This window comes from Dromaius novaehollandiae, chromosome 2, assembly GCF_036370855.1.
Source record: "Dromaius novaehollandiae isolate bDroNov1 chromosome 2, bDroNov1.hap1, whole genome shotgun sequence".
In the NCBI taxonomy this organism is placed as follows: Eukaryota; Metazoa; Chordata; class Aves; order Casuariiformes; family Dromaiidae; genus Dromaius; species Dromaius novaehollandiae.
Window position 1 is genome coordinate 91738020 of NC_088099.1, and position 27497 is coordinate 91765516.

A 27497-nucleotide genomic window follows, 5' to 3' on the forward strand; every position below is an offset into this window, starting at 1 on the left:
TCCACATGAGTGGATAGGTGATCCCTATATCAAGATCTGTTGGAAAGAGTTTTAAGTGTATGATTAATTTTATAAATGCAAATAGTACAGCGACTTTCAGAGGGACAACCTCATCATCTGCAGCGCAACATGAAAAATACAATAAGCATGTGTATAAACCCTTTCAAGTCTGATCTTTTTGACTATAAAATCCTTGATGTTCACGTTAATACGTATTTAGAGCAATACATTTCAATCCCAGTGGAACATTCTGGGTGCCTATATGGTCATCCAAACTATTAATATTTTTATGTTTTCCTTGGAAGTGATGTTCTCTTCAGAATTAACATGATAAATGGCTCACATGTAAGAAATGCTAGAAGATGGTTCTGGCAGATATTTCTTTTTCCTTTTCATCTTTTGCCCAGAATTAGCTATTCAGTTAAGAAAAGTTTAATTATAGTACAAATACAGGGTTGGGGGGTGGGGCTTTAAAAATGGGGCATTAACATTAGCTTACATTTATATGCCTATTTTAATTTCAAACTATGGAAAAAAAGACCAAATTGTATTTGAAATGCTGGAAGGTGCATTACTGTGACTCTTTTGTGTAGAACAATTAGAGAGTTCCTTTGCGTTGTGTATAGATCAGCAGTTGCAAAGAGTTCGATTTTCATAGGTCTTCATGAAGTCAAAAGCCATATTTGTAACTGCTGAGTGACAAGAAGAAAAAGGGGTTTCAGCAAAGTCTGCAATGCAGAAGTAGGAAAAGAAAGTAACTTAAACAACTGAACTGGTAATCAAATATTCATCACAAAAGCAGGGGCAAAAAAACTTCACTTTGGGTCAGAGATCTAAACTGCACAGATGCAGCTAAACCTATTACAATGGGGTAGTCAACGGTGGGTAACAAATTGGGTTTTGAAACATATGTTTAAATTGTTCTTGTGAAATAAAACACCCTCTGCAAAAATCCCACTCATTGTGGTCACACAAACAGTCTTCTTGGGGTTAACTGGTTATTTGTGTGAGCAAGGAAAACAAGATTTCTCTCCCTTTACTGCTTTCAAATCCTTTGCACATCCCCATGCTGAACCATGAAAAACAATTTTCTATAATGTATTTCATATGACAAGCAGAGGCTCATCAATTCCATCTCTGCAGATGTCCAAGGCTCTTAAGAACTTGCTTTGGAGAGACTGAAGAAACAACTTGCATTAAGAGAACATTAAAGGTTCAGTTCTGCCTCACTCAGTCATGCCAACAAATGCCTTCCTCTATGACTTGTCTCCCTGATCTCCTTGCAAGGAACTACCCAGACTGAGGCAGGAGGACAGACTCTGCCTTAAAGTCTGCATCATCCATCTGTGGCAAAAAGCACTAAGGTCCACTTACGGCTAGAGGCCCCACCAAGCTAGCACACTCAAAGCATATGGCTACCATCCTAGCCAAATGTTATGTCCCCAGTCCAAGTGACCTCATACTCATCCATCATACTCAGCTAGTGAAGTAGCCATCTGCACAAGTCCTGTGAAAGACCTATTCAGCCATGACCTTAGCTGTCTCTTGTGCTACCACACAATTCAAACCCTACATGTACATGATTGCCTTTTACACTTCTGAGCAATACCTTGCTTGACAAATAGCCCCCCTTGCAGCTCCAGAGCCCAATAACACACACCTGAGGTTGGTGAACCAGAGGGAAAGAAGCCCCAGACAGATGAACAGTACCACAGGCAAGAAGATAGTAGGGGCCTTTTCAGTTCTTTTAATACCAGCTTCAGGACCAGAGACAGGAAAAAAAAAAAAAAAAGAATTCCTATTCCCCTTCAGCCTCAGAGAAGGTGCAGCCATTCTTGATTAAACACTGATATTAGTAGTAATAAACTGCCTATAAATAAGAAACAAAATGTGACAATTTTCAGCCTGCTTGCTCACAGTTTTGGAAAGGCATGAGACACGAGAAACCCTGGTATTAGCATAAAAAAATCTGTACCTCCTCAGCACTAGTGCTTTCTTCTGTGCCAGCAAAAATATATGACCCTGTCACTGTGGGCTGGCATTAAATGGAGAAACATATTGCTCTTACTCAGGGAAGGAGTAACACTTTACTTAATGGCAAGTTTCCTGGTGGTTGCAGAGTTGCTACTTTAAAAAGAGATTTCACTGAGGAAAGGAAATGCTCTTAAGAATGTTCCTCTTGTTGCACACTCTGTTTTCAAGAAAGGTTCCTCAGGGAATTGCAGTACCACGCAGTGACATTCAAATGACAAAGGCTATTATCAGAGAGAGCCTGAAGCATATATGCCCCTACTCTTAACCTTTATTTCACTTCTTCTACTTTCATTGCTTTCTGCTGATATAATGACACATGCACAGGAAAAGGATCATGATGATCAGATTCCTTTTGCTATTTCCTTATTACAGGCACAATGTTAATTCTGAAGTCTATTTAACCATACTTTGGCACTACTTTGGCTGAGAGCAATTCACCCTTGTTGGCTGACTTTAATTGCAGGAGGCAACCAGCACCATTAGTTTTGAATCCATGGTTTAGGAGTTCACCTACAAACATGATGCTCATTGCCACAGGAACTGGTTCCTCATGTTGTGGCATTTCTTTTTCATATGGACAAAAATGTAACTTTATATAGTCAGTGGAATTTCTTAAAGTAAAAACTTCAGACAGGACCTTGGTGCTGGCTGCCTCCAGGTTCTCTCTGTGTCGCATGGCAGAGACAGTGACGGGTTCCAGCAAACCGTGCAGGTGGGTGGTAGGTGCCCTTCTCCACCTGTACTTGCCAGCAAAATATTGGTTGTGAATAATATCTCCCTAACTTTGCTGAGAAAAACTTGCTGTTGGCAATGCTCCAGGAGCTAGGCAGATGTACCTATGATGTGAAGTAGAGTTCATCTACCTTTCGCAAGTGTAAATGTGTATTGGGTGTTGGGAACTAAAGACTCTGCAGGGCAGAGACAGGCAAGTGCTCTGCATACTGCTGTTGAACTCTTCAGCCATCCTGCAAGCTGAGCCACGCTGAACAAGCTAAACCTGCAAGCCGTGTGTCTCTCACGCAGAGCTACCAGCTTCTTCACTGAGTGACAGATACACAGAGTTTACTGTGGTCTTTTCGGGTTTGTACTGCTGACATGAATCCCTGTTCTTTGGCTTTTCAGACAATGAGGCCAAGCACATTAAGTTGCCAATGTCTAAACAACTAGCAATGCTGCAAATTGCTCTGATTAGAAGAGATTTACAGTGTTCTGTGCTTACAGTTTGTCCTTTCTTTGTTGTACCTATTGAGTTAAGTTGTAAACTTTGCAGGCCTGTTATTTATTTGCTACACTTCACCACTATATAGACTAATAGCACTGTGGAATCATATTCCTCTTGGGCTTTATACTTGGAGAGATTATTTTGTGTAGAACTGAGTCTAAGATAATTATTTTGGGTTTACTCACCTTGTGGACATTTATTCCAGACTTAAGCTGCCTTTTTGAGATTTCAGCTAACTTTTGATTTGAATTCTGAATTGCTATTTTGGTAGATTTGTAAGTGTTCACAGGCCTTCAGTTATACCAGCTTAGACGCTGGGGGATTTTCAAATTCTCTTCTTCACTGTTGAAAACATTTCATTGTCTCAGTCCTTGCTTCAAAACATTACCATGGAACTGTGCAAAATATTTTTTAAGATTTTGAAATCTTTGAGGGATTTCAATTAGGAATATTTGAGAGATATCTCCTGCTTCTTTTTATTTCCACAGGATAAAATAATTAAGTAAGCCTAAAGACCCATAGAACAGCAGTAAAATGAAATTTGTAGCACTTGCTTAAACCTCAGAGCCCAATGTGCCTTTGCTAATGAGTCCGTTTGTCCTGAAGAGAAGAGAAAGTAGAGTTCTCAAAAAGAACAGCAAAAATATTAAGCCCACAAAGGATGTATGGAGTGTTTTGACAGAGCAACTTGAGTGCTGCACCACATCATTAAACCTAGAAAGACAGTGAAAGAAAAGGTTGCTACAATCCATAGCCTGGAGGGAGGTCACCAGCTAATCTGACTTCATGACAACAAAAGATGCTAGACTGATGAGAAAGTGTCCTCTGATAGAGGTCAGCATTCCTCTGTCTAAACGGGTCTTTCAGGCTTGTGGAAGAAAAATATATTAGCTTGACTTGCTTGGACATATCCCACAATAGCATGTTACCATCAGCATTCTGAGACCTTTTGTGGATTATATAATGATTAACTGACCATTCAAATTCTAGAAATGTCACATCTGTAGCAGCAATCAGCTCCTCAGAGAGGAGGCAGCAGAGTGTGAAACCTGAATTCAAGCAACAGGGGGAGATTGAAAGAATAATTAAAAAGAGAAATAACTTGCAGCTGCTAGAAATGAAATTTAAGGTTTGTAATATAGCAATAACAATATCTGTATTTATGTAGACCTGTGTGCACACATGTATGTGTAATGACAATAACATGGTTTCCAAACAGAAGGAGAAAAATACTTGCCAAAAAGTGTTCACCAGTTATTACAGCTCTCCAAGGTGAACTGTTATTTAAATGTTCTCTAAGGATTTCTGGTCATAAATATTTCTAAACCATATGCACTTAACTCATGCCAATCAATACCATAAAGCAACTCGCCAGCTAGATTAGCAAAGTAGAGAACTCTTGGTTATTGACTAAACACTGATGGTGCTTTTATTTAAGGCTTCAATGCTGCAGCTTATAAAGTAATAGTATTCCTAGTTCCAGGTCATATGCATCCTGTTGTTTTCTTTTTATACAGATGATTGAATAGTTTATAGCATATTTACCTGTTAAGAAAACTCTTTTATCTTGAGAAAAACAAAACCCAGAACTCTCTATTATGAATTTCCTTTAACTTTACAGGAGACTCTCATTCTCAAAGCCAGGATCTCTATCGGACACTTCAAAGGACCGTTCACTGGACCTTTTTTCTTCTCAACGGACCTAAGATACTATGTTTTGACTTTTAAGTCAGCCCTAGTATACGGATGTGGACTGCAGGTAGAATGAGCAATGCAAAGAACTTGCTTGGACTTGGTGTGTCCTTGTATTTTTGGGGACTGATGGACCTTACTACAAGTGTACTGTCGGGGAGTGCTGGTCCCCTCTCTGAAAGGCAAGATTATCATCTGTCAGACAAGCAGCACCAGCGTATGAAGAGGAGCTGGGTATGGAACCAGTTTTTTGTCCTGGAGGAATACACTGGGACTGACCCGCTGTACGTCGGCAAGGTAAGAACCGCAGCAGGAGGGGAGAGGAGAGAGATGTCCAGCAGAACACATGCGTCTGTGTACCTACAGACCATGGCAAAACACAGGAAGTTTCTCTAAGTGCCTTTTCTCTACCTTATTTCTGGCAGTGAATCTATCTACATTAATTTCACTTCAGCTCCCAAGAGCTTTTGACCAGTGCCACCTTGAGTTGGGAAGAATTTCTGTTTCAAGGGGCTGTCAATATATTTTCCTGTTTCAAAGAGATCTGCTGTTACAATCATCAGCTGTAATTGGGGTAGTGTTAGAAAATCTGCAGTGATCTTTCCAGGGACTCCTTCAATGTCAAAGCAAAGCAAGGTTATATTGATATATGAGGATTAGGAAAGAAAGGCAGAGCTTGTGATCATACTTCTGTCTGTGATCAAGTCAGATGAAAGTTGAAGTTCACAATCAAATGAAATAACCAGTATCCTTTGAAAACTGACATTTCATTTTTTGTTTTCTGTAAATCTCAAGGGTCAGAGTTTCTTCTTACTTACCACAGTTTGACCCCAGTTTAATTCTGTGGACTGCAGAGAAGTTGCTCCAAATCTAGAAGAGTAGAAGGATGGCTCATTAAATTCAACATGCAGGGTCCTATTCTCAGATCCCTTACACCCCAAGAACCTACACACCAGTACAAATAAGTGTAAAGTGGATTGCTAAGCTTACCCCATTTACCTGGTAGTATTTTCCATTCACTTTTCTGTACCTTCTTGAGGAACAAGCTGATGGGAAATCAGATTGGTGATGTCTGCCATCACAGTCTACCTTTTATCCCTCGATACCCATCCTTCATATGCTATTTTCCCACTTTTTTTTTTAAGACTCTAGAATTTTAACATATTGACACTGCTATTCAAAGGCTTGTGGGCAGCAATAGGTTTGCTTCTAGTCTACACCAATTGCAACTGTAATTAAACTGTGTAACCACCACCAAGGGGATGAATGGGGGAGAGGCAGTGTGTTTAAGTGTTTGAGTGATACAGTTAAAGTTTTACACATCTAGATGACCAGACACGACAGTGATGAGCACAGAATACATAAAGGTAGATATGACAAATTAAGAACAAATTAAGAAAGGATGTCAGAAAAAAATTCCATCAGATTTCATTTATTTAGATCAGACTACCTTTTTATATGGTCAAGTTAGAAATGCTCTTTTTAGGGACCTATTGAAAACTGTGCTGCTCTGGTTCATTCTTTCCTTCCAATCTATCCATCTGCAGAAAAAAAAAAATCATAAATCCAGAAGCCCCTTTTGGACTTTTATTTATCACTCTACAACTCCATAGAGCTAAACTGAGCCCTCAGTCACACTAGTATAAATCAAAATGAATCTATTGGTTTCAAAGGACTTCTTCCTGATTTATCCCTGTGTTATTGACAGCAAGATGTGCAGTCCCTCCTTCCTCCCACAGCAGTGGCATTACTAGTGATTGCCATCAAATGAGACCTCATTAGTCTTGATTCATCTCTACACCTAACACTTCAGTTCTTTATATCTCTATTGATTAAAGAAATTAGTATTTATTTTCATGCAATTCCCAGCTTTGGCACAAGGGCCCAGACGTATTATTACACGTACTCAATTGCACTTGAAATGATTCCAAGCTTGCACTGTGAGCTGAATTTTAGCTAAAACAAGTACTGCAAGAAACCGGCTCATCTTTGGTTTGGACTTGATTGTGTCACTGGGAGCACAAAAAGTTGGAGTGGTCAACAGGGCTCTCCAGCTCGCTCAGCTCAGCTGAAAGGGGAAAAGCAGAGATGGTCTTTGTTTGTGGTCTGTGTTCACCGCACCATGGCCCAAGCTGCCAAGATCCCTCAGCTCATGCTTAGAGAGCTACCTCCAGGATCGTGTGTGTTATGGCTATGTCAGCACAGGGGTGTGCAAGGGCTAATTAGCTCTCACTGTTAACAGCACCAATTAGCCCCACACACTGCTTAGCTGACATGGCTAGATTGCTCTGAGGACCTGCTAACTCTGCAGTGCTCCATGGGCACCAAACACTGGGGAAATCTTCTGCCAAAGTGGGTCTCTGAAGGTCAAAGAGTTCATCTTTTCCCATTCCCAAACTGGGTGCAGAGCAGCCATCCAAGTAGGGTGATGAAAGCACTGGCAGCTGACATGAGAGAGAAGAACTTCCCACCTTGTCCTGAGGCACTCAGAAAAAGTAGCAGCCTGCCACAATTTCTTCATCCAAGCTGTGTTTGTGCTGTCTCTATCTTAGGGATCCTTAGGAAAGGGGTCAGCCGGGAATAGGTTGTGGGCTGAATTAATTGTTCTGGCAGGCCAGAAATTTTTCAATCCAAATCACTGCAGGCTTACTCAGAAATAGCACTGGAACCTCCTGCACAGAGCTATGTGGAAATGCAGCCTCCAAGTCTTCTGCCTCAGCCCTAGCACCAGCCCTTGAATCAGTCCTGGGTTCCATGCTTGGGTAGAGCCTCTCTGACTGACACCATCCCCAAGACCCTGAAACATCTTGCCACCCAGGCCTTGCTTTTATTCATCTGCATTGTTGAATCCTGTTCCAGAAGGAGGAAGAGTACATAGTGTCGATTCAGTTATAGTTACATTATACTTTCCATAAGAGAAGGGACTTTCTTTTACAGCTGTTTTAGGCCAGCTGTATAATACTGGAACAACCCCAAAATAACTGTGACTTGAACCATGTATCCAGCCTTGCATAGTAGGATTTTCAAGGCTGCTATGAAAAGTAAAATGTACTTTTCCACATAACTGTAAAGCATGGGGCAAAATAACTTCTGTACAGGGGAAGGAAAAGGAGCTTCCTGAGATGAAGTCAGTACAATTTCTGCTTTTATCCACTGCTCACAAATCCAATTTAGAGCGTTTTAGCTTCAGAGGGTTCCCTGGTCCTGTAAATGCTAGGCTTCAACCTTCTTAGAGGTACCCATTATTGGCTGAGAGGATGAGCTAGGGAAATCAAAGCCCCCACATTTGCTGCAGCAGGTGTTTTCCACATTCATCCAGCAGCCTAAACTGCTTCGGTGTTTGAACCAGAGACACCTCCCCACTTTTCAGTGTCTGAAACTCCCTAATCCTGTTTCAAAGGAAGGGGGCATTTTAACCACAGCAGCTGAATGAGTAAATAAAATGCAGCCTTTCTACAGGCTATCACTGCAGATCAACCAAACAGGCTCATGCAGCCTCGCAAAATCCCCTGCAGGTGCTACCTTCTTGGAGAGACGGGAGAGCAAGCTGAGGATGGAGTCACAGCTAAATTTAGTGAAGCTGCATGACTCCTTCAGTGAGCTGCCTGCCAGCAGTACTGCTCTCTTCCAAGCGCCCCTTTCCATGAAATGTGTCATTCAGATGCAGATATAGCCTTCTTAATCTTTCATCCTATCCTCATCAAAAGAAGCAACCCAGATTGGCGTAGTTAATTTCTCTGGGGTTATCTGCCTCATTCCTCCCGTAGTCTATCCTTTACTAGGGAGAGAAAAGTACAAGTGAGTTCCTCCTACTTCTGAGTAAGCCACAAGGCAGCACAATTTATTGCCTCACCCATAAAACAAAGCCAGCTTGAATCTGGATCACCTTTCCAGTACAGCAGAAAACTTTACAGTGAATCCTACATATACCCCAACCTGCAACATCCTCATACTTGGTTTGTCATTGCAATGGTGTGAGCTTCAGTCTCTTTGGATACCAACTTCTTTCAGATTTATTATAGATTGGAATTATAAAACCTTTTATGCTCTTCATTGCTTTGTCTGGAAAGAGCAGGCTATGGGAGAAACTGCAAAAGTGTTGTTAGCATTCCTTACTACCTCGGCTTGGTTGAGGTCCAATGCTTTTAACAAATCACAGTTAGACAGAGATCCTTTTGTACTCCAAAATTCCTATTAGTGTGCCACGTTCATTCCTTGTTTGCTCCTTACACAACTGCATTCATTCCAAATAGGGCTGTGGACAGAAGGTGTAATTTAACCCATGAGTTTGACTCAGTATCTTCTTCTAAGTCTTTTGAATTTTCCAGAACACCTTCTGCTGTTTTAAAATATGCTCTCTTTCCTGTTTCTTTTTCCTTTTTCCTTTCTCTTTTCTTTTTCCTTTTCCTTTTCCTTTTCTTTGCCTTTGCCTTTTTCTTTCATTTCCTTTCATTTTTCCTATTTAATGAAGACTTGTTGATACACATTTTCCATCTTCAGGCCCAGCTCTAATTCCCCAGTCAGGTCTAACATCTGTATCTAGCTGAGCAGCTGCATCCTCTCACTGATGCACTAGAGCAAATGCCCAAGATGTAGCTTAGTGGTTCTGAATCAATTCGCAAAGCTACAATAGTGTCCTCCTTCTGGAAGCATTCTGTTTACTAGCTCCTACAATGATAATCTCTGAGTTATGGGTGTTTAGGGCAAATGATGACAACCAGTGTCTTTTTGTAAATTAATCACAAGATGCTGTTTCCTGAAGATACACCAGTCTGGAGTCCTGGCACCTCTGTGTAAATTAATACACATGGCAATCATTTAAATTTAACTGTTTGCCACTGCCAAATTAATCTGGGTCTGTTCTTCCCCCATTTAGCTGATATCACCTGAGAGCTGCCAGCATTGATCTGAAGGACGAGTGTTCCCTAGACACGGTAGCCACTGCAGAGACCAGTAGCCAAGAGACGAAATGAAATACAAGTTACCTGACAAGTTAATTGTCACAATCTGTACCTTTAGCTCTTGCAGCCATTTTGTGTTGTTACTGCAAGAGCTGGTTACATGCCTTTAACACTCCTTTGTCACAGTGATTGGTGGTTAGAATTGAAGGGCCACCTAGGTCCAGCCTGCCTGAGGGGATGTCAGTGTCACTTCTCCACATGCCACCACAGGAGTCCTGCTGTAGAAAACAATGTAGAGCCCATCTTAGCTGAAATCAGTTCGACCCTAAAATCAGGAGTAGACTGAAGTTTTGTGTAGGTCATGTGCTGTCCTCTGACACTCAGAGTAAGCAAAACGACCTCCAAGGAATGAGCCACTTCAAGCCAGTCCCCCCACAGGGGGAAACAGACTTTCAACTACCAAGTCAACGGGACCACATGCCCTGCAAGAGCTGAACATCTGTCCTCTGGCATTAGAAATGCTTAGGTCACATAAGACAATTTCTCCACCTCCCTAAAACCATTTTTCCTATATGATAAATTTGTTACATAGCTTTCTGTGTGTTTTTAAATAACCCAGAGATGACATTTCTTTATTCCTTGAGAGAATATCCCATAACCAAATGCATCAGGTTTGACTTCTGCTTTTCTAGATAAATTATCTGTTTCTTAGCCAAATCCTACCAATCCTGTATTCATATATCCAGTTTACTATTCTAAGGCTTTCCTCTCTAGTATGAATATTTAGCTATGTTTTGGCCCCCTCCTCCACAATTTTCCCATATGTCCCATGAACTCATCAAAGTATTAAACGCACATTTAAATCTGAATATATCTTTTAAGATAATTGCTCATATATACATTTTAAAATGTGCTTAACTGAATCTGGGCCATTTTGACCACTGGTTTTTTTATTCATTACTTATTCATCCCCCAATATCATAATCACACTGAGAAACAGAATTCACATGGGAAGCATTCTTTACCATCCCATTTTGATTATTGCAGCCCAATTCTATTACCTTCCTGTCCTTTAAGACTGAATCAGTACCATGCACTGCCTTTCTGGTTATTGATAAGGCCATTAAGCTCTGTTCCTCAAAAGCATGACAGTATGAGCACATTGTTAAGCATCTTGGTAGTCTCAATGAAATTAAGTGATTTGTTTGTCTTTTGATAGTCATTCCAATATTTCACAGGAACCAGGTGTTTAACAGAATGGTAGTCCCCAGAATGATTTGTTTCTCTATTTTAGATGATAATTAGCACTGCATTTACTTTTCTTCTATGTTCTGTTACATTTCCGGCTATCTGTGGTTTCTCAGAACTAATTAGCAGTCATGCGGTAAATCCATTTGCTAATTCCCTAGGAAATCCTGGGATGTCTCTCATCTGTATAGCCTGCCATGGACACAATCAAATGTTCCTCACTGCTTGCCTCACCTCCTATTTGACAACAGTTTTTTTCCTGATGAAGTAATGGTCTAGCCTAATTTTTCTTGCTAAAATTTTCAGGCAGAAATTTTAAAAAGATTTCTTAATCATAAAAGCTACTAAGTAGCTCTTCCATCCTTCCTTCCCCTTGATCTTAAACAGATTTACTTCATGTACTCTGGCACTGTGCTACCCTTTGAATATCTAATACATCTTAAACCACATGAGCAAGCACAGTCATTCTGCACTTTTGCTGACCTCACCTTATCCCAAGCCTGGCAGTGAGTCCTTCTCAATGGCTGTTGCAACCAGTCAAAAGATAATTCTTTTCATCATCGAGATCTAAAAAAGTCACAGACCCTATTCTTGTTTGGGTGTTGCTGCCTTTTCCTGTCTGGCACAGCTGTGGGTACAGAAATGGGAAGACAGGAGAGAGTTTTTAATTGCACCTCCTTCTTTCTTACAGACTTTAATGAATATTTGCCTGTTTCAGTAAAATAAGTTCATTAAAACCAGCTTGTGAGTCCCAACAATGAGACCAAAATGCTCAGAACAGTAATGTGCTCACCAGCTGTTTGCCCAGTTCTTGGTCTAATTGAATCCTGTTCCATTTTACAGCTCCATTCTGACATGGATAGAGGAGATGGTTCGATCAAATACATCCTGTCGGGAGAAGGAGCTGGCATTGTATTTACTATTGATGATACCACGGGGGACATTCATGCCATTCAGAGGCTGGACCGAGAAGAAAGGTCCCAGTATACTCTGAGGGCACAGGCTCTAGACAGGCGAACAGGCAGACCGATGGAACCAGAGTCGGAGTTCATCATTAAGATACAAGACATCAATGACAATGAACCCAAGTTCCTGGATGGACCTTATGTAGCCTCAGTTCCAGAAATGTCACCTGTGGGTAAGGCAGACTTTGCAAAGTCTTTTACCCTCTCAGCAAATTAGAGATGGTCACCAAAACATAAATTCCCTGATTCCTTGGACTTAGTTTTTTCCCCTTGTGCTCCAGGAGCAATTCAGTAGGGTGGGAGAGGTTCCTAGGGTGTGCCTGGCTGCTGCAGAAGAAGGATAGTAGACTTTACACCACTGGTGGCTCGCCTCCTCCAAAAAAGAGCATATCAAAGAAGAAAGAGAGCTGAAAAAAGGTGTAATTTGAACATGCCATCCTCATACAGCTTGCAATAATGTAGCATCCCTTCTCCCCTGCCCTCAGATGGTAGTGGTGGTAATGACAATCAGACATCCATTACAAGCCAGAAAAGGTTAAAACAATCCTAGGAACCTATTGTGGTTCATGCTGAGAGCTGAAATGCTGTCCAGGAGCCCTTGAAATCATGGAAACGTGACGATTTTTAGCGAATTCACTCCTTCTAATCCCTTTAAGTCTGCACTGAGCACAGTGCAGCTGATCCCAAAGATCTGATTTCATTTGTTCCACACTTTTAGAAAGTGGGATCGTGTCAAAAACAGTGCTGTTCTTGCAGTGCAGGCAGAAGGCAAATAGCAGCCTTCTTCCACAAGTCAGGAGAAACTATTTCCACCTAAAACTTCCAATAACCACATAAAATACTATTTTTATGGGTTTTTTTATTTCTTTTGGAGAAACTGATTGCTTTTTGGCTCTGTGACATTATAAGAGAGATACTTCCAGCTAAATCACATGTTGCAAATTTACAGATATACTTCAGCTTCTCGTTCTTCAACATAATGTCGACATAAAGCTAGAGAGAAGCATCAGATACAAAAGTTCCATTGAGAAAAAATGTTTCTTAATGGTAGTGGGTAACTTGAACTCAGATTTATTTACCAGGCAATATTTATTAACAGCAGATTTGTTTTGGAACACAAAACATTATATAGAAGGCTAGATGCATTCATAAAGGCATTGTCTGATATTTTAAGGAGTCAAAACTCACGTACATTTCAAACAGTTATGTTTTACCTTCTCCTTGTTCTTGATAAACTGCATCATCTACAAGCCATAATTAGCTTCAGAGGAAGTGAAAACTAATTGAGGAAAAGAAATGTATATGGATCTGTGCAGGTTACAAAAAGCACTTCAGTGGGATATAATCTCTAGGCCATGCAATGTAAACTGTAATGTCACTGAGATATTATCTCATAGATACCTCCCTTCCTGCTTACAGTTTGTGTACAGTTTCCATCCCTTAGTCATCATTTAGTATCCACAGGCCTGCTGCAGCAATTCTTGATTTATATCTGTGTATTTGTAGGTGTTATTTTAGCTGCCTTTAAATAACATTTAAGAGCAAGGAATGTGGAAAAGAAGCCAGCAACATATGACTACCACCATGAATGCACTGTTAGATTGGCAATACTGTAACCGTGGTCCATGGAGTACTTGCTGTTTTATATCTTCTTACAGAGGCATGATGAATTTATGCCTATTAGTTCCTTCAGTGCTAATGAGATACAAGTATGAGTAGTAAGTACAAGCACTACCAGCATGAAATGGAGAAGTACAGTGTGAGAGAGTTCTTGTTAGGCATTTCAATCTGGTTGGAACAATATACTTTTCCTCTGAGCTCTTAATCCCACAAGGTCTTACCTGATGTCTTTTTTTGTCAGGCACTTCTGTTATCCAGGTGACAGCTACAGATGCTGATGACCCAACTTATGGGAATAGCGCAAGAGTAGTCTACAGTATTCTCCAAGGACAACCATATTTCTCCGTGGACTCTAGGACAGGTATGTTACTTCATCAGGGGATCAGACAGTGTGAACACTGAAAGAAACAGTTTCAAGCAGAAAGAAAAGGTAGTGCATCACGACTGTGATCATAGAAACCTGTTTCGATGTCTAAGAGCCAAGACAGCAGCACTATGTGAGGGCTAAAGCAATACTATAGTAATGCACTCCAGAGAAAGGACGTGCCCTCAGCAGTAATATATTCATTTGAATGACCAAATGCTGCAGTTGGGGAGTCAGGTTTATTTGGTACTGTAAATATTCTTATTGGCGTCTATCATTTCAATGATGTCTTCAGGGGCTCTAGTTGGTCACAAGGCTTAATGAGAAAAAAATACATATATGTACATACGAACCAACCAGGACTGGAAAGTACAAGTAAAAGGATGCAGTCCCTAAGGGTGTACTTGTTAATAACCTTCAGTTTCTCTACAGGACATCCTCTCTGTTTTGCTTTCTCTCTCTCTCTTTTTTTCTGTATATATCCAATGCATATATCCAAAAGAGGAATCTGACAGGTTTTGACAGTTTCTAAAGGGCATCTCTAGTGTTAAGGTCAGAAACTCATGAGAGGATAGTTACTGCTGAACCCTAGAGGGACAAAATAGAATGAAATGCTGCATAATCCACTTCTGAAAGTTACCAGTTTATGGAATACATGCATTATCCAGGTAGAAACTTGGGTGCAGGTTGTTATTTCCTCAGCTCTGCACAAAATAAGCAGAACAGAACTGTTCATTTTGTAATAAGGTTATCAACCACAGACTAATTAAGGGCATAGTCATAGTTTTGCTAATGTTTCCTAAGGCAGCAAGGAGCCAATATTCACGGCCAGATCCAGTACAGATTTAACCACTAAAGTACAACTTAGGCAGAATACAAGCCCCTAAGTCCAAACTGGTGATCCTGTACTTGATTGCTGTGTAACCCAGAAAAGGTCATCTTTCTCCATGAAGAGTTCTCCCAGTTGCTTGTAATTGCATCCCTGAATGTGTCCAGAGCAGCATCAGCCTTCACAATTGGCAGCTGGGCACCCATTTAGGCTAAGTGCAGTTGTGATCTGGTAACTGTTTCTCCATCACAAGCCCAGGACTCTAACCAGCTTTCTCAGCACAAACCCACCTGCAGGATCTGGTAATACACAAAATGCAGTTGCGGCTGTCACATTCCTTTAAAACAGAGCCAGAGCATAACTGCTTGCCAACTCCTTTGTAACAGTGGCTGGTGATTAAAGCACTCAAGAGTGGACAACCCATTTCAAAACACTCTTCTGCTGGAAAATTTTTACCTCCCAACATAACCTTTTAGCTACAGAATCATGTTACTGGTCTTGTTCTCTCTTGCCTCACAAATCCTAAATTAATGTATGCATAAAGGAATAATTTCACAGGAAGGGTGGAGAACTGGCTCTTCCCTTTCCCCAGAATACTTTTACAACCTGTCCATGATCTCATTCTCCTAGAAGTTAAAAAAAGGTGGATTTAAATATCCTCAGGAGGAATAGGGAATGGCCTCTGCAGCTTCCACTTCCTCAGAAACTATCTGGATGTTTTGGAAAAGGAGCATCACCTCTGGTCTTTGCTATTATTTGTTTTTAAAAGAGAGTGAGCCTCATTCAGTTTGGTAAAAGAAATGGCACCAGCACCTAATTTCAGAAGATAAGAGGATCTGCTCCTTCGCCACAGCCCTAAGGAGGGTTTTAAGGCCATCACCATTCTCAGCATTTCTTTGCTGACCTGCTGTGTGTACCAGCATAGGAGGCTCCCTGCTTAGTGTGGCAGCTGCTCTGGGACCATTCACTGGCCCTCCTTTAGGGCCCAAATGTAGGCATGGCAGAGCCTGGCTATTAGGCACTGGTATCTTTTGTTAGATTTAGCTCATACCGTATTAAGGACAAGCCAAGAGGGGAAATTCCTTACAAGTTATTCGTATGGAGAAAATATTTCCCAAAATGGTAAGTCCTTTTATATTTTATTTATATACACGGGATTTTTGGAGCCATGGCACTCCCTGGGAGTTGCTCAGCACTTTGCAGGATGAGACTCTTAAGGGCTGCAGGTAGCAAGAATAAAATAGTGCACTGTGAACTGTTCAGTACTGGTCACTATTTCTTTCCTTTTGCATACAGTGATAATTGCAAAAGCAATACCTTTTTACTGCTCATTTATGAAACCCATACATTGTGTGTCTGCTAAAAATAAAGACTAAATGCAGATCGCACAAGTTTGTAGAGTCCTGGTGCACAAATATTGCCTGTTGAGCCATGTGACTCGGACAGGTGCCTGGGGGTGTGACATGTTTTCCCCCGACAGGAGTCCATGTAATGAGACACTCCAAATGCATCACAGCCTGTGTTCAGAGAGGTCCCCTACTGCCTGGCTGCCACAAAAGAAATTGTCCCTTCAGAGCATGTCCCTGGGTTGTATCACTGCACTGCTGCTTCTTCCCTGCTCGGGGACCCTTGTGCAGCCTGGCAGCCTGTTGAGCAGCCATGAGGGGCACACGGAGCCGGGGAGAAGCAGAGGCCCCATGCTGCAAAGCCACAAGTTGCCAGCATGCAGCGGGCAAGGATGCACGCAGAGCCTGAGGAACGAACCGCACTTGGAGCACTTGAGGTCTGCCAGCTCTGTAAACATATGCCTATGTCCCTCCATCCCAGCAGCCAAACATGGGGAAGGGTAGGATTCAAGAGGGCAGCTGAGTGGAAAGGAGAGGAAATGAGTGCATTAGCCAACAGACCAACTGCCAAAGAAAAAGAAAGCATCCAAGTTGCATGTTCTGAGACAGGCATGCAAGAAGCTTGAATAAGGAGAGCTCAGCAACCCAGCCAGGACCCCAGGGGCTGCAGATGCAGAGAGAGAGGAGGAAGGACCACCAAGGAGTCTGGGCAGCTTTGGCTCTCCAAATTTCTGCTTCTAACCAAAAGCAAGAGCCTGCTTTCATGAGTCAGCAAAGCTGGCACTCACCTTGGCCAGCTCTTTGCAGCTTTCATAAGAGAAGTGCTGCTGCCACCTCATGTCCTCTTGCAGTAGTGTTACCCCAAAAGTAAGGGTCATCTGCGCAGAGTGGAAGGTAGCAGGGGTAGTGAGGTAGCTATCCCCCCCACCCCCTCCCCTCCTCGCTCTCTTTCCTGGCTTGCAGGAACAATCTGCACAAACTACCTGTCTTTCACAGCTCACCCCAAATTCTTCTCTTGCTGACTCCAGCGTATGTCCCCAAGGACCTCAGCAAAGCCCGTGAGCTTCATTCAGGTTGCCTCCAGGACTACGTGTTTGGGGACACTCTGGAAAACTCATCTGGATTTTTTTTTTTTTTGACTAGTCATATTTCACCCAGATTTTGCACAGATGTTTTTAGCCTTGGGTGGGGCACCTTAATTCATTTTAGCACACTGTTCCTGAAGTACTTTTCCAGTTCCCTTGGAAGACAACATTTTGATTTTGAACAGAACAGCCTGCCCCACAGCTGATGCATTTTAACTGGGCTCCTTTAAAATTCACACCTTCTGTTAATCTAGTTTTAGTCTGGGTGAGTTTCTCTATGCCAGCAAAGGTGAGACTGAATGCAGAGGCTGATCTCATTCCCTACACTGGGAGCACGGTACAGTAATAAGACAGCTCTGCCTTGTTTTGCGTGCTCTTTTCTTTTGTTTCTGAAACCCCTTTCCCCCATCAATGTCACAGGCTTAATTAGGACAGCGCTAATGAACATGGACAGAGAAGCAAAAGAATATTACGAAGTGATTATCCAAGCCAAGGATATGGGTGGACAGCTGGGAGGATTAGCTGGAACAACCACAGTCAACATCACCCTGTCTGATGTCAATGACAATCCACCCAGATTTCCACAGAGTGAGTATCTGCTGCATCAGGGCGTTACTGGATGGGCAAAAACGGGTGGCCTAGTTGCACAACTGCTGTTTGCTCTAATTACAGCCATTTTCCAACTGATTCTACTGATGCCTAGAGACAGGCAAAATTTTGGATCAAAGAAGGGAACTTTCCTTCAAAAATGTCAAAATGGGTCATTCAACAGCTTGTCTTTCAGAAAAGGTTTCTGAGCATCAAAGTCATCAAAAGAGATGCTTTTTTAAAGTGTGGGAAATTAATTTACAGAAAAAGGAAAGCAGGAGATGCTTTGTGTTCCTAGGCAGCTAGTGGCCATTGCCTTTGGTTGCTAATTGCTGCCCTATTTCTCTTTTCATCCTGTCACAAAAAGGATGTCTGTCAAATAAGGGACACGTGGCAGTGCTGGAAGATGACAGATAATTCAGCCAACACTGCAGCCAGGCTGCTGCAGGGTAGCATCTGGTAGCTGTGCTGTCAGGGTAGAGTACCTCGTCGTACCAACTCCTCTCCAGTAAAGGTTCATCTATACCTTGGCAATAGCAGTTCAAACCTAAGTAAGCAATATAAAAACAAGTATCTCCACTGGTATCAGAAAAATTACGTTGTGTATTCAGAAGTGTATCTCAATACAAGATATGCAATGTTTTGCCTTTTCTTTTGCAAATTGTGTAGATCGTATTTGCCTACATGTTATCATGCTACTATGTTACCATTAAAAATTGGAAAGCAACACATCTCTGATTTGATGGAACTGTATCTTTCAAGGCTCTACTTTTTTAAAAAAAAAGAAAGCCAAACTTTACTGGTACAGATCAATCTCAAGCAAATTTTGTTTTGCCATCTTTTTCACCTGGCAGAGAACTGAAAACTTCTACAATTCTTTCTGTTGCTAGTCGTCTTCTCTATCTGTTTCTGCATGCTGTATTGCTAAATCAAAGCAGTGCACTAAAATCAGCAAGAAGCATTAACTTCTGTTTTTCTTCTCCTTTCAAAGCAACTTGTTGAATGTATCATTGCCAATCCTGTTTTTAAAGTTGCGTGAATTGTAAGTGTTTGATATCAATCTCTGAATTACGAAAAATTGGTAACAGATCAAACCTTATCCTTGATGTTGTTCTGCCATGTGAAGTTAAATTAATGGCAGAATTAACAGAGTGAGTGCACCAAGGAAGATCTGAACATAAAGCATGATGGCAGAAAGTATTACAGATAGAGCATGCATGTTTTAAAAAAACATATTTTTAAATAGCAGCTCTCTCTTTCCCCTGGCTTGCCACTCAGCAAATTAGTGATGCACCAGTTGTGCTCAGGATAAGGTTTGTAGGGAGAGGTAGTACATTTTAATAGAGAAACTGGTAAATTTGGAAGAAACAGGCAAGCTTCTGAGCTCACAAAGCTTTGTTCTAGCCTGAAAAAGAAGCTTGTACAGACCTGAGGAAGGATTTGTGGTGCTTCAAAACTTGTATGTTTATTCCAACCATACAAGCTAATCTACTAAAAGACACCTATCCTGTTAAATCTGCTTCACATCCTGGCTTGCACCAAGGCTGCAACAACTCTAATGCTAATTGCCCTCTTTTTCCAGCTGAAGTTACCATTTTCATGTATATTGCTGTTTAGAAAAGAAACCTGTTCATATGACAGATATCTAAATAGAACTTTCCCAGGTAATTTGGTGTGGGCTTTGGCTTTTAAATGGAAATAACACTGCTGTTTCCACCTTCAGAAAGGTGCTTGAGATTCCCTGTAGACTATGCAGTATTATTTATGGCCTGCCCTGACCTGCTCTTTGAATTGTTGGGCACTTTTTGGTTCCTTTTCATTGCTTGTTTTTTGCTCCCCTTTCTCTCTCTGCTGCTTGTGCCAGAACACTATCAGATGAGCGTGCTGGAGTCTGCTCCCGTCAGCTCCACTGTGGGCCGCGTGGTTGCTAAAGACCTGGATGAAGGCATTAACGCAGAGATGAAATACAGCCTTGTGGATGGAGATGGACTGGACGTCTTTGATATTAACACTGATCCTAATTACCAAGTTGGCATCATAACTGTGAGAAAGGTAGTAAAGTTTCCTTTTTATAGTAATTTATATGGCTAACCATCCTCTTATGTTTTATATGTGCCATATTCCCTTATGGCTACAGCAGCTTGGTTCCCATTGCATGACAGTAGCTCCTTTCCTGCTATAAAACACAATTTCTTTAACATTCATTGCTGAAATATGAAAACAGACTGTGTTCTTAGGAGCAGCCCTAAAAAGTAGGCACAGCATTATCATAAACATGTCCTTCCCACCAGAGGAATGTTCTGATTCACTATTTATCTATTTAAATATTCTCTGTAGCTTCATTATCCCACAATGGAAGAAATTAGATCAATATTTGCATTTGAACTGTACACAGTTCACTCCATATACTTTTTCACTCCAGTGTCCCACAAACAATGCCAAAGCAAGCCTTAGAATTATTTATAAACCAATAAAACCCAGGCAGTTTTTTTTTTAATTGCTGCTTGAAGCTTCATAAATGCTAATTAGGCTAGAAGAAGTTGTCTCTAAAATGGCAGCTGTGAAACTCCTAATACTTTGTACCACAGGCTATGCAGAAAGGGATAGAATATTTTGCTTAGGCTGCCTGCTATAAGATATTTATTCTACAGTCTTACATAAATGCTGGAAGTTGAAACCTCTTTCTAGGTTTTGAAACTGTAATTGTATTTCTGCCTAGGTGTATCTAGTGTACTCATACGGAAATATATTCTCCATTTAAATAGGCCTGAGACAAAATTAACTACTAAAATGGAACAACACGTGGGATAGATTTGACCCTGCAAGTCTCTATGCCCTACAGCAAAGCATTTAAGCATGTATTTATGATCAGCTCTCTCCAATTCTTGTTTATGGGCACTACTCTCTAAAGTAAAGCATGTGCCTAAGTGCTTTGGTGGAATGAAACTGATGTTGAATGAAAACTTTGATATAATTTTTCACTCATTTATTGAGGAAAAGAAATCATTTCTTTGCAGCAAAAATGTCAATAAGCTTACCTTTGCTTACTGTAAATACAGTTTTAGTAGATGTTCATGTATGTCAGGTGGAGGAGATTAAAAATATATCTGGCATTGATCATAAGAGATATTTACTGACATCAGTTGAGCAGTGACACTGCTCAATCCAGCTACTGTATATTAATGTTTGTAAAATTCTCTATATGACTGTGACTTATTGTAGTGTTATTATTATCAGTAGCCAAACATTAGGAAAATTGTCCTTAGATCCAGATTTCAGTTTCATTTAGCCAAAAAACCTGTTTAATTAAATTGATAGAAAAGCATATGACGGTGAAAATGCAAATATGTGTATATACGCATTTCTAAAACCATAATGAAATCTTCTCTGAAAGAAAAACTTTCCCTTTTATTTTTCTAGAGAGATTTCCCAGATACAATAGCTATTGCTAATCCTGCTTCTCTCATGGACATCTATAAGTTGGAATTTACAGTTACAGATAAAATTGCCAGTTCTTTAAATGTGGTTATTTCAGCAAAACAATCCTGCAAAATGCTGAGTACCTCCTAAGGAGTAACAGTTCCTTTAAAACTCGCTATCCTTACCTAAGGAGTAACAGTTCCTTTAAAACTCGCTATCTGTGAGGCTGTTTTACTCACACTAGTGATTGCTGCTTACTTCTCCCTGCCCTTGTTTTCACGCCGCCCATAGGAAATGATGGGTTATACATGAGGCAGCACCCTGCTGCCCAGGAGAGCGCTCCACACCTGCCTCCTTTTGCATGGCTGCCTGGTGAAACCCTCTCTCCCAGCGGCTCCTCCAAAATCGCGCCTGCTCGGTACATCTCTTGGTCCCTTCTTGGCCCCGGGGGTCTGGTTGAGAGGAGGAGGAGTTTTGCGGGGTGCCTGGTGCTTTCTGCCATGCCCATCTCTCAGCCATGACCTGCAGCATGCTCCATTTGCAGAAGGGCAGCCTCCTTGACCTCCTCATGGGGCTAGTGTTGAAAAGAGGTTTGAATGCAGCAGCAGAGGAGAAATCTGATGAGCACAAAAGTGGTGTTGAGGCACAGCACATGAAAGGATTGGGAGGGGAAGCAAATAGTAGAAAGGGAGCCACGCTCAAAGAGGAAGGAGTCCAAGCAAACTGAGGGTGTCTGAGCCCAAGAGCATCACAAGTGTGAAGGCCTATCACACTTGTTTGATTTTCTCCTTTTTCCAGCTTAAGTATTTTAAGTGATTAAGTCATTTCCTAACATAGTTGGTTCTTACAGCTATTAAGTGTTTCTGTGATTTAACTGCTCTTTTTATATGTGCAGTGTTCCGGGAGATATAATGGTCTTTTTTCTTACTATATGTTTAAGCAGCTTTGTATTGCACTCTCCTTACTAGATAGATAATAACTATTGCTTGGTCTTGTGAATATATTTTATTGCTATTTTTTACAATGCGTAAATATGCAACTGGTAGACCATAATGACTTTGTAGTAATGTGTAATATATTTGTAGAGCTAGTTAAATCCTTGCTGACAAGTACAGTGCATGCAGTAGTCACTGATTTACCAGGTGGAACAAAGGGGAGAAAGAGCAAGCTTCAGGTCCTTTGTACCTGCTGCCACCAGTTGCACAGTTGATGCTGTGTCGCTGCACGGATTCTTCAGTTATGTTGGACCTGCCTGAGCCCCAACACAAAAAAAAAGCAGTTCCCATTCCAGTCTTCATTTCTCACCCCCATGTATTAAATACCGAAAGAGTTTTAGTCCCAGATTTAGTTCTTTGGTCAGGCCTTCACACAGAGAACCTCCTAGTACTGGTAATTTTACTGAGAAAACATGAGCCTTTGTATGTTACTGACATGTTTCCACCTCTAAAGAAAGAAGCTGCTGTGGCAGGAGACAAGAACTGAAGCCTCCACTAAATTCAGGGGACGTTTTGAGGCCCGTAGTATATATTCCTGCAATGCCTGAGCACATGAAACTTGCTTTGTTCATCAAACTAATGTACTTCTAATGGGTGCAGAAATGCCCAGCTGCACCATTGCTCAGGAGTGGAAAGAGATGGGTTATGATTGGCCAAGGAGGACTTCAGTGCTGCAGTAATGAGCTTTGCACGCATATCTTCCACTTGCCTCACCACCTTCCCTCTTCTCCATCCTCCTGCCCATCTGCTTCCCCCTGTCTGGCAGTAAGTCTTCAAAAAGAATCAGCTGAATAGGAATAACAGAGCTGTAGGATGGAGACAACGGTGGTCTTATAGGAGAATGAATGCACTCAGAGTTGGTACATGGCAGTTCTATACAGCATGCTCAAATCCGTATATACAAATCCACACATTTTAAAAGCCATTTATGTAATAAAAAGAAATATCTCCTAGCCCACCCTACACCTCTGAGAACTGGACCATTTCTTTTATGGTACAACATTTGCCTTGCCTCAGGATCTGTGCCAGTTCATGGGATCCAGTTGTGCTGGTTTTTAGCATTAAAACTCCCCAGACTGTAGAAGTAAAGAGTTGTGAACACTTAACTGTTACAATGCTAAGAGATGCAGCAGGATTGCTTATAACATCTAACTGCAACTTGGAAAGTATGACTGTGTCCCCTGTAAGATATATTTGATTTGGTGAAAGACTATCACGTGTTTCAGGCTGAGCCTTCTATACTGTCAGTCTGGTTGTCAGATCTTTTTTGTTATCTCCTATTAAGATTGGTAAATTGCACATTAAATATGGAATTTTACATTCAGATCTCAGCAGCTTTTGGAAAGGCTCTGTTTTCTTCAGAGATCTGTGAAAAGAAGGGGGCAGAGATTTGTTTATTGAAAAGTTCAGTGTTGGCATCCCCAAATTACATCCCCATTTACAATCCCCATTTACAAATGTAAATCCTTGTTCACCAAATAAATAGCTTTATCTAGGTAGAAAAATGAATTCATGAAGCTGCTAGCAGAGGAAACTGGTCCCTATTTATCCATTAGCCCAGTAATAAACAGAGCCATTCCCACTTCCTGTTTCAAATAATACTTAAATATTTCATATGAAGTGGGAGAGCTTCAACAGCAAGAGGTCAGGGATAGCGCATAACACTCTGAAGTTAAAATATTCTCTAGGCAGACCACACCTGCATTTCGAACCTGTGTTTAGGACACTTACTGAGGAAGTGAAAGGTCCCACTTCCAAAAAGGATGAATTACTTATGCTGGAGCAGCATCCCTCAAGAGAGGTCGGCCATGTCCCCTTACATCCATTCGAGCCATTTAGTGGCTGGGTAGACAGGGCTTTCTCGAGATACGCACTCAGATCTCATCAGGGAGAAAAAGGGATCCTATTTGGGATCTCCACCTCATGTGTGAATGCCTCGTTACTGGCCTACCACTGCCACCATGGCCAGTTTTGAGGAAGCAGCTCTTCATATCTTCACCTTCTTTTCAGGTGCTCCCAAAGTGTAAGTGAAATGTTTCCTTCCTTCCCCCACCCCGCCCCGAGTGGAATAAAACATGCTGTATGAATCACAGCACAATGATGATATGGCTGCTTTTATTTTCATTTCAGCAAGAAGGATGAAAGAATATGTATTTTGGTGTGATCTGCAAATATATCTCCCTGTTTTTTCAGTTCAGCTGTCAAATTAAAAAAAAAGGTAGACAGTGTCATTCCTAATACTGCCACAGCTCTGTGCTTTGCTTCCATCTGCAAATGTTTATGTTATGATAAATATATACCCTTATACTTAAAAATGGTAGTAGAGATTTGTTTAAGAAAAGAAGAATCAGTTTGTAGTAGAGCACATCTTTTACTTCTGAAAATTAGAAGGAAAGGGCTTAAAGCATATGTCTCACTGTCCATAATGCTAGATCTATTTTTTCTCCTCAGCCTTTAAGTTTTGAAAGCAAGAAAAGCTATACTTTGAAAGTAGAGGGTGCTAACCCACATCTGGAAATGAGGTTCCTGAACCTGGGTCCCTTCCGAGACACCACCACCGTCCACATCAGTGTGGAAGATGTGGACGAACCTCCTGTGTTTGAGCCCAGCTTTTATTTTGTGGAAGTGCCTGAGGACGTGGAGATTGGGACCACCATACAGATAATTTCTGCCAAGGACCCGGATTTGACCAACAACTCAATCAGGTCTGTCCTGTCTTCATGTGGTCCTCCAGAGTGTTTTCTGGTATGTGTGGCAGGTGGGCCAGTGAGGTGACCTAGGAGCCTTGGCTGGCACAACCCGAAGGTGTTGCTGGCTTTACTGAGAACCTGCTGTAGTACCGAGGGGAAGGCAATCAGCTTGCTTCTCCTCTTTCCCCCTTCTTTTTCAAAGAGATAGTTTTGTGTGACCTGTCTTTGTCAACAGCTCAGGTACACAACTATGTTTGGAGGAGACTGAGTGCATGCTAATAAATATGCATGAACTGCTAAATTATATAGTGTCTGGTCAAAGCTGCAGAGCTAGATATTCCCATAAGGAGTTAAGAAAGGTAAGAGGTGCATTTACAGTCATGGGAGCTTCGTAGCTGCAACTCAGCCAGGAGCCAAAGGAGCAGATTTGTGTGATCGCAGCGCTCATTTCCACAGCAGCTGCCAAGTCAGCCCGGTTTACCAGAGAAGGCTGTTTTTCTCTGAGGCCATCCCACATACTAATTTTCACAACTTGCAGAAGCTCTGGGTAACTGCAAGGTAATAACCCCAACAGGTCAGCTGTTAAAAAGTTTCTTTCACCTGTGAAACACAAGTTGTTGTCCTGCTGTTTTCCTAAGCTTGCGTCAGTCCGGCTTCTGAATTGTCTGGGTTCAGGACCAGCACTGAGACATATGGGAGGAGTCAAAACACTGAGTTTTGAAGAGAGGGAAATCTATACGAGCAGCTCTGTGGGCTTCAGCTAGGACATCTGAGCAGACGTAATTCCTATTCTTCTTAATGCTGTTGCTTTCTGTGTAACTGCTCTATTTTTTTTTCTCTCTCTCCTATCTTAACATAGCTACCTTTTCTACCTACATTATAATGTTATCATACTTTTCATGGTGTTATCTCCAATTGTTCAACCAAACTTAACTATTACACTGTGTCTTCATCACAATTTCATTATCCTAAAGTTTTTTCTACTAGCATCTTATTTTGCTGGTTGCTGTCTAGCATCATCCAAACACAGCAGTTTTGGATGCAAAGCAAACAGCTTTGTATTATTCTGCTTAAAATAGTATGAAAATAATTCTGTGGACTATCAGAGGGTAGAAGTGTTCATTACTATTTATAATGAGGTCTTTCTTAGTTTTCTTCAGAGCTTTCCACTGACTACTCTTGATGAAACAGCACTTTAGAAAGCATGAAATGTATCACTGCAGTTATATTTTAATAAGGAAGCAGTTATGAATATGCACAAATTTCTTTGTAATTTTGCTCCTTCCTGCCTTCTTCCCCTCTCTCCCATAGTCCTTCCTTCTCACATTTCTTCCTTTCTTCCTTCCCTCCCTCCTCTTCCTGCACATTGTACACATATATTATACATGATTAGGGTAAAGGAAAAAAAAAAGAATAAATACTATTTGTAATACTAACTAAAATACAAATGTTAAGCATTGGTTCTTCTACTCTGCCTCTTACATGGTCACCTTCATCCATGCCAACCCTGTGCAGCATCAGTCTGGCAATGTTTTAGATTTGTTCTGCATTCACTTTGCACAGGTACACAGGGCAAGGCAAGACAAAAAAAATAAAATCCCATATATTTTGTTATCCAAGATGAATTCCATCTGAAATTAAAACTGTGGTCTGATCCTGCCTTTTGACTTTTTTTTTTTTTCAAGTATGGAAAGCCAGAACACACTTCAGAAGGACTCACTAAACACAGGGGAACTCTCAAATCCTTATTTCCTCAGCTCCGGGTAGCTGGACCCCTACACTGTGAAATTCTGATTGCAGGAAATATACCTGCATTACTGTTAAGTGACTAAGGAAGATCAGCTAAACAGTACAGTGGAAATGAGGGTGAAGGAGCAGATATTATTAACAGGAGAAAGTATGTGGAGAATCCAGACAAAGACTCCACCTGTGCCTCTTGACACCAGTGATTAATACTGCACCACTAATCACAAGGCCATATTCAATTTCAGATACTCGTTGGCCTTAAACTGTCAGAGAGAAATTCTTTTTACAGCCCTCATACAAGAATAATTATTATAGCAAAATATAGTAACACTCGTACTAATTTCCTAAATAAATCAAATGCCTCAGAAATCTCTTTATTTATGAAGAGATGAGAGGGATTGAGAGGGGAAGGGAAGCAAACCTGCCTTTCCACCTTCTTTCATGTCTCTTAAAAAATGTGTAAAAGAGTGTTGTTTGTTTCCCCATGACATAGCTCAATAGTATTTTATATCCCCAGTTTAATATGTCCCTATATAAAGATCAGGCTGGCATGCTTGTTTGAGTGAGTGCTTTTGTGCTGAAAGGAGAAAATTCAGAACAATATGCCTTGTTCAGCATCTGTTGTGACTCATGCCCTAAATTCCCATCAACTTTGAAGAAAGAACCAACAAAAATGAGAGAAAGTCCGAGCTCTGTTCTAAGCTGTGGTATTTACATTAGCACATGTGTGACTTTTGCCAGAGGATCTCTTC

At 41.1% G+C, this 27497-nt stretch overlaps 2 protein-coding genes across 9 annotated transcripts in view; one reads left to right on the forward strand and one right to left on the reverse strand.

Annotated features, from left to right (window-relative positions):
- The window catches only part of CDH20 (cadherin 20), a 119606-nt gene that overhangs the window by 75468 nt on the left and 16641 nt on the right, over positions 1 to 27497 (forward strand). For all 3 annotated transcript variants that reach the window (XM_026115647.2, XM_026115648.2, XM_026115649.2), the window contains 6 exons: positions 4878 to 5245; positions 11941 to 12235; positions 13924 to 14043; positions 17727 to 17894; positions 19759 to 19946; positions 24761 to 25014. In XM_026115647.2, coding sequence (XP_025971432.2) covers positions 5003 to 5245; positions 11941 to 12235; positions 13924 to 14043; positions 17727 to 17894; positions 19759 to 19946; positions 24761 to 25014 — 1268 coding nt within the window. In that variant the 5' untranslated portion in view covers positions 4878 to 5002. The remainder of the gene's footprint in view (positions 1 to 4877; positions 5246 to 11940; positions 12236 to 13923; positions 14044 to 17726; positions 17895 to 19758; positions 19947 to 24760; positions 25015 to 27497) is intronic.
- Positions 1 to 27497, reverse strand: part of RNF152 (ring finger protein 152) — a 205978-nt gene that overhangs the window by 26470 nt on the left and 152011 nt on the right. For all 6 annotated transcript variants that reach the window (XR_003261546.2, XR_010387789.1, XR_010387790.1 and 3 more), the window contains 2 exons: positions 13904 to 14080; positions 5767 to 5818 (listed from right to left, as the gene is read on the reverse strand). The gene's annotated coding sequence lies outside the window, so the exon portion shown is untranslated. The remainder of the gene's footprint in view (positions 1 to 5766; positions 5819 to 13903; positions 14081 to 27497) is intronic.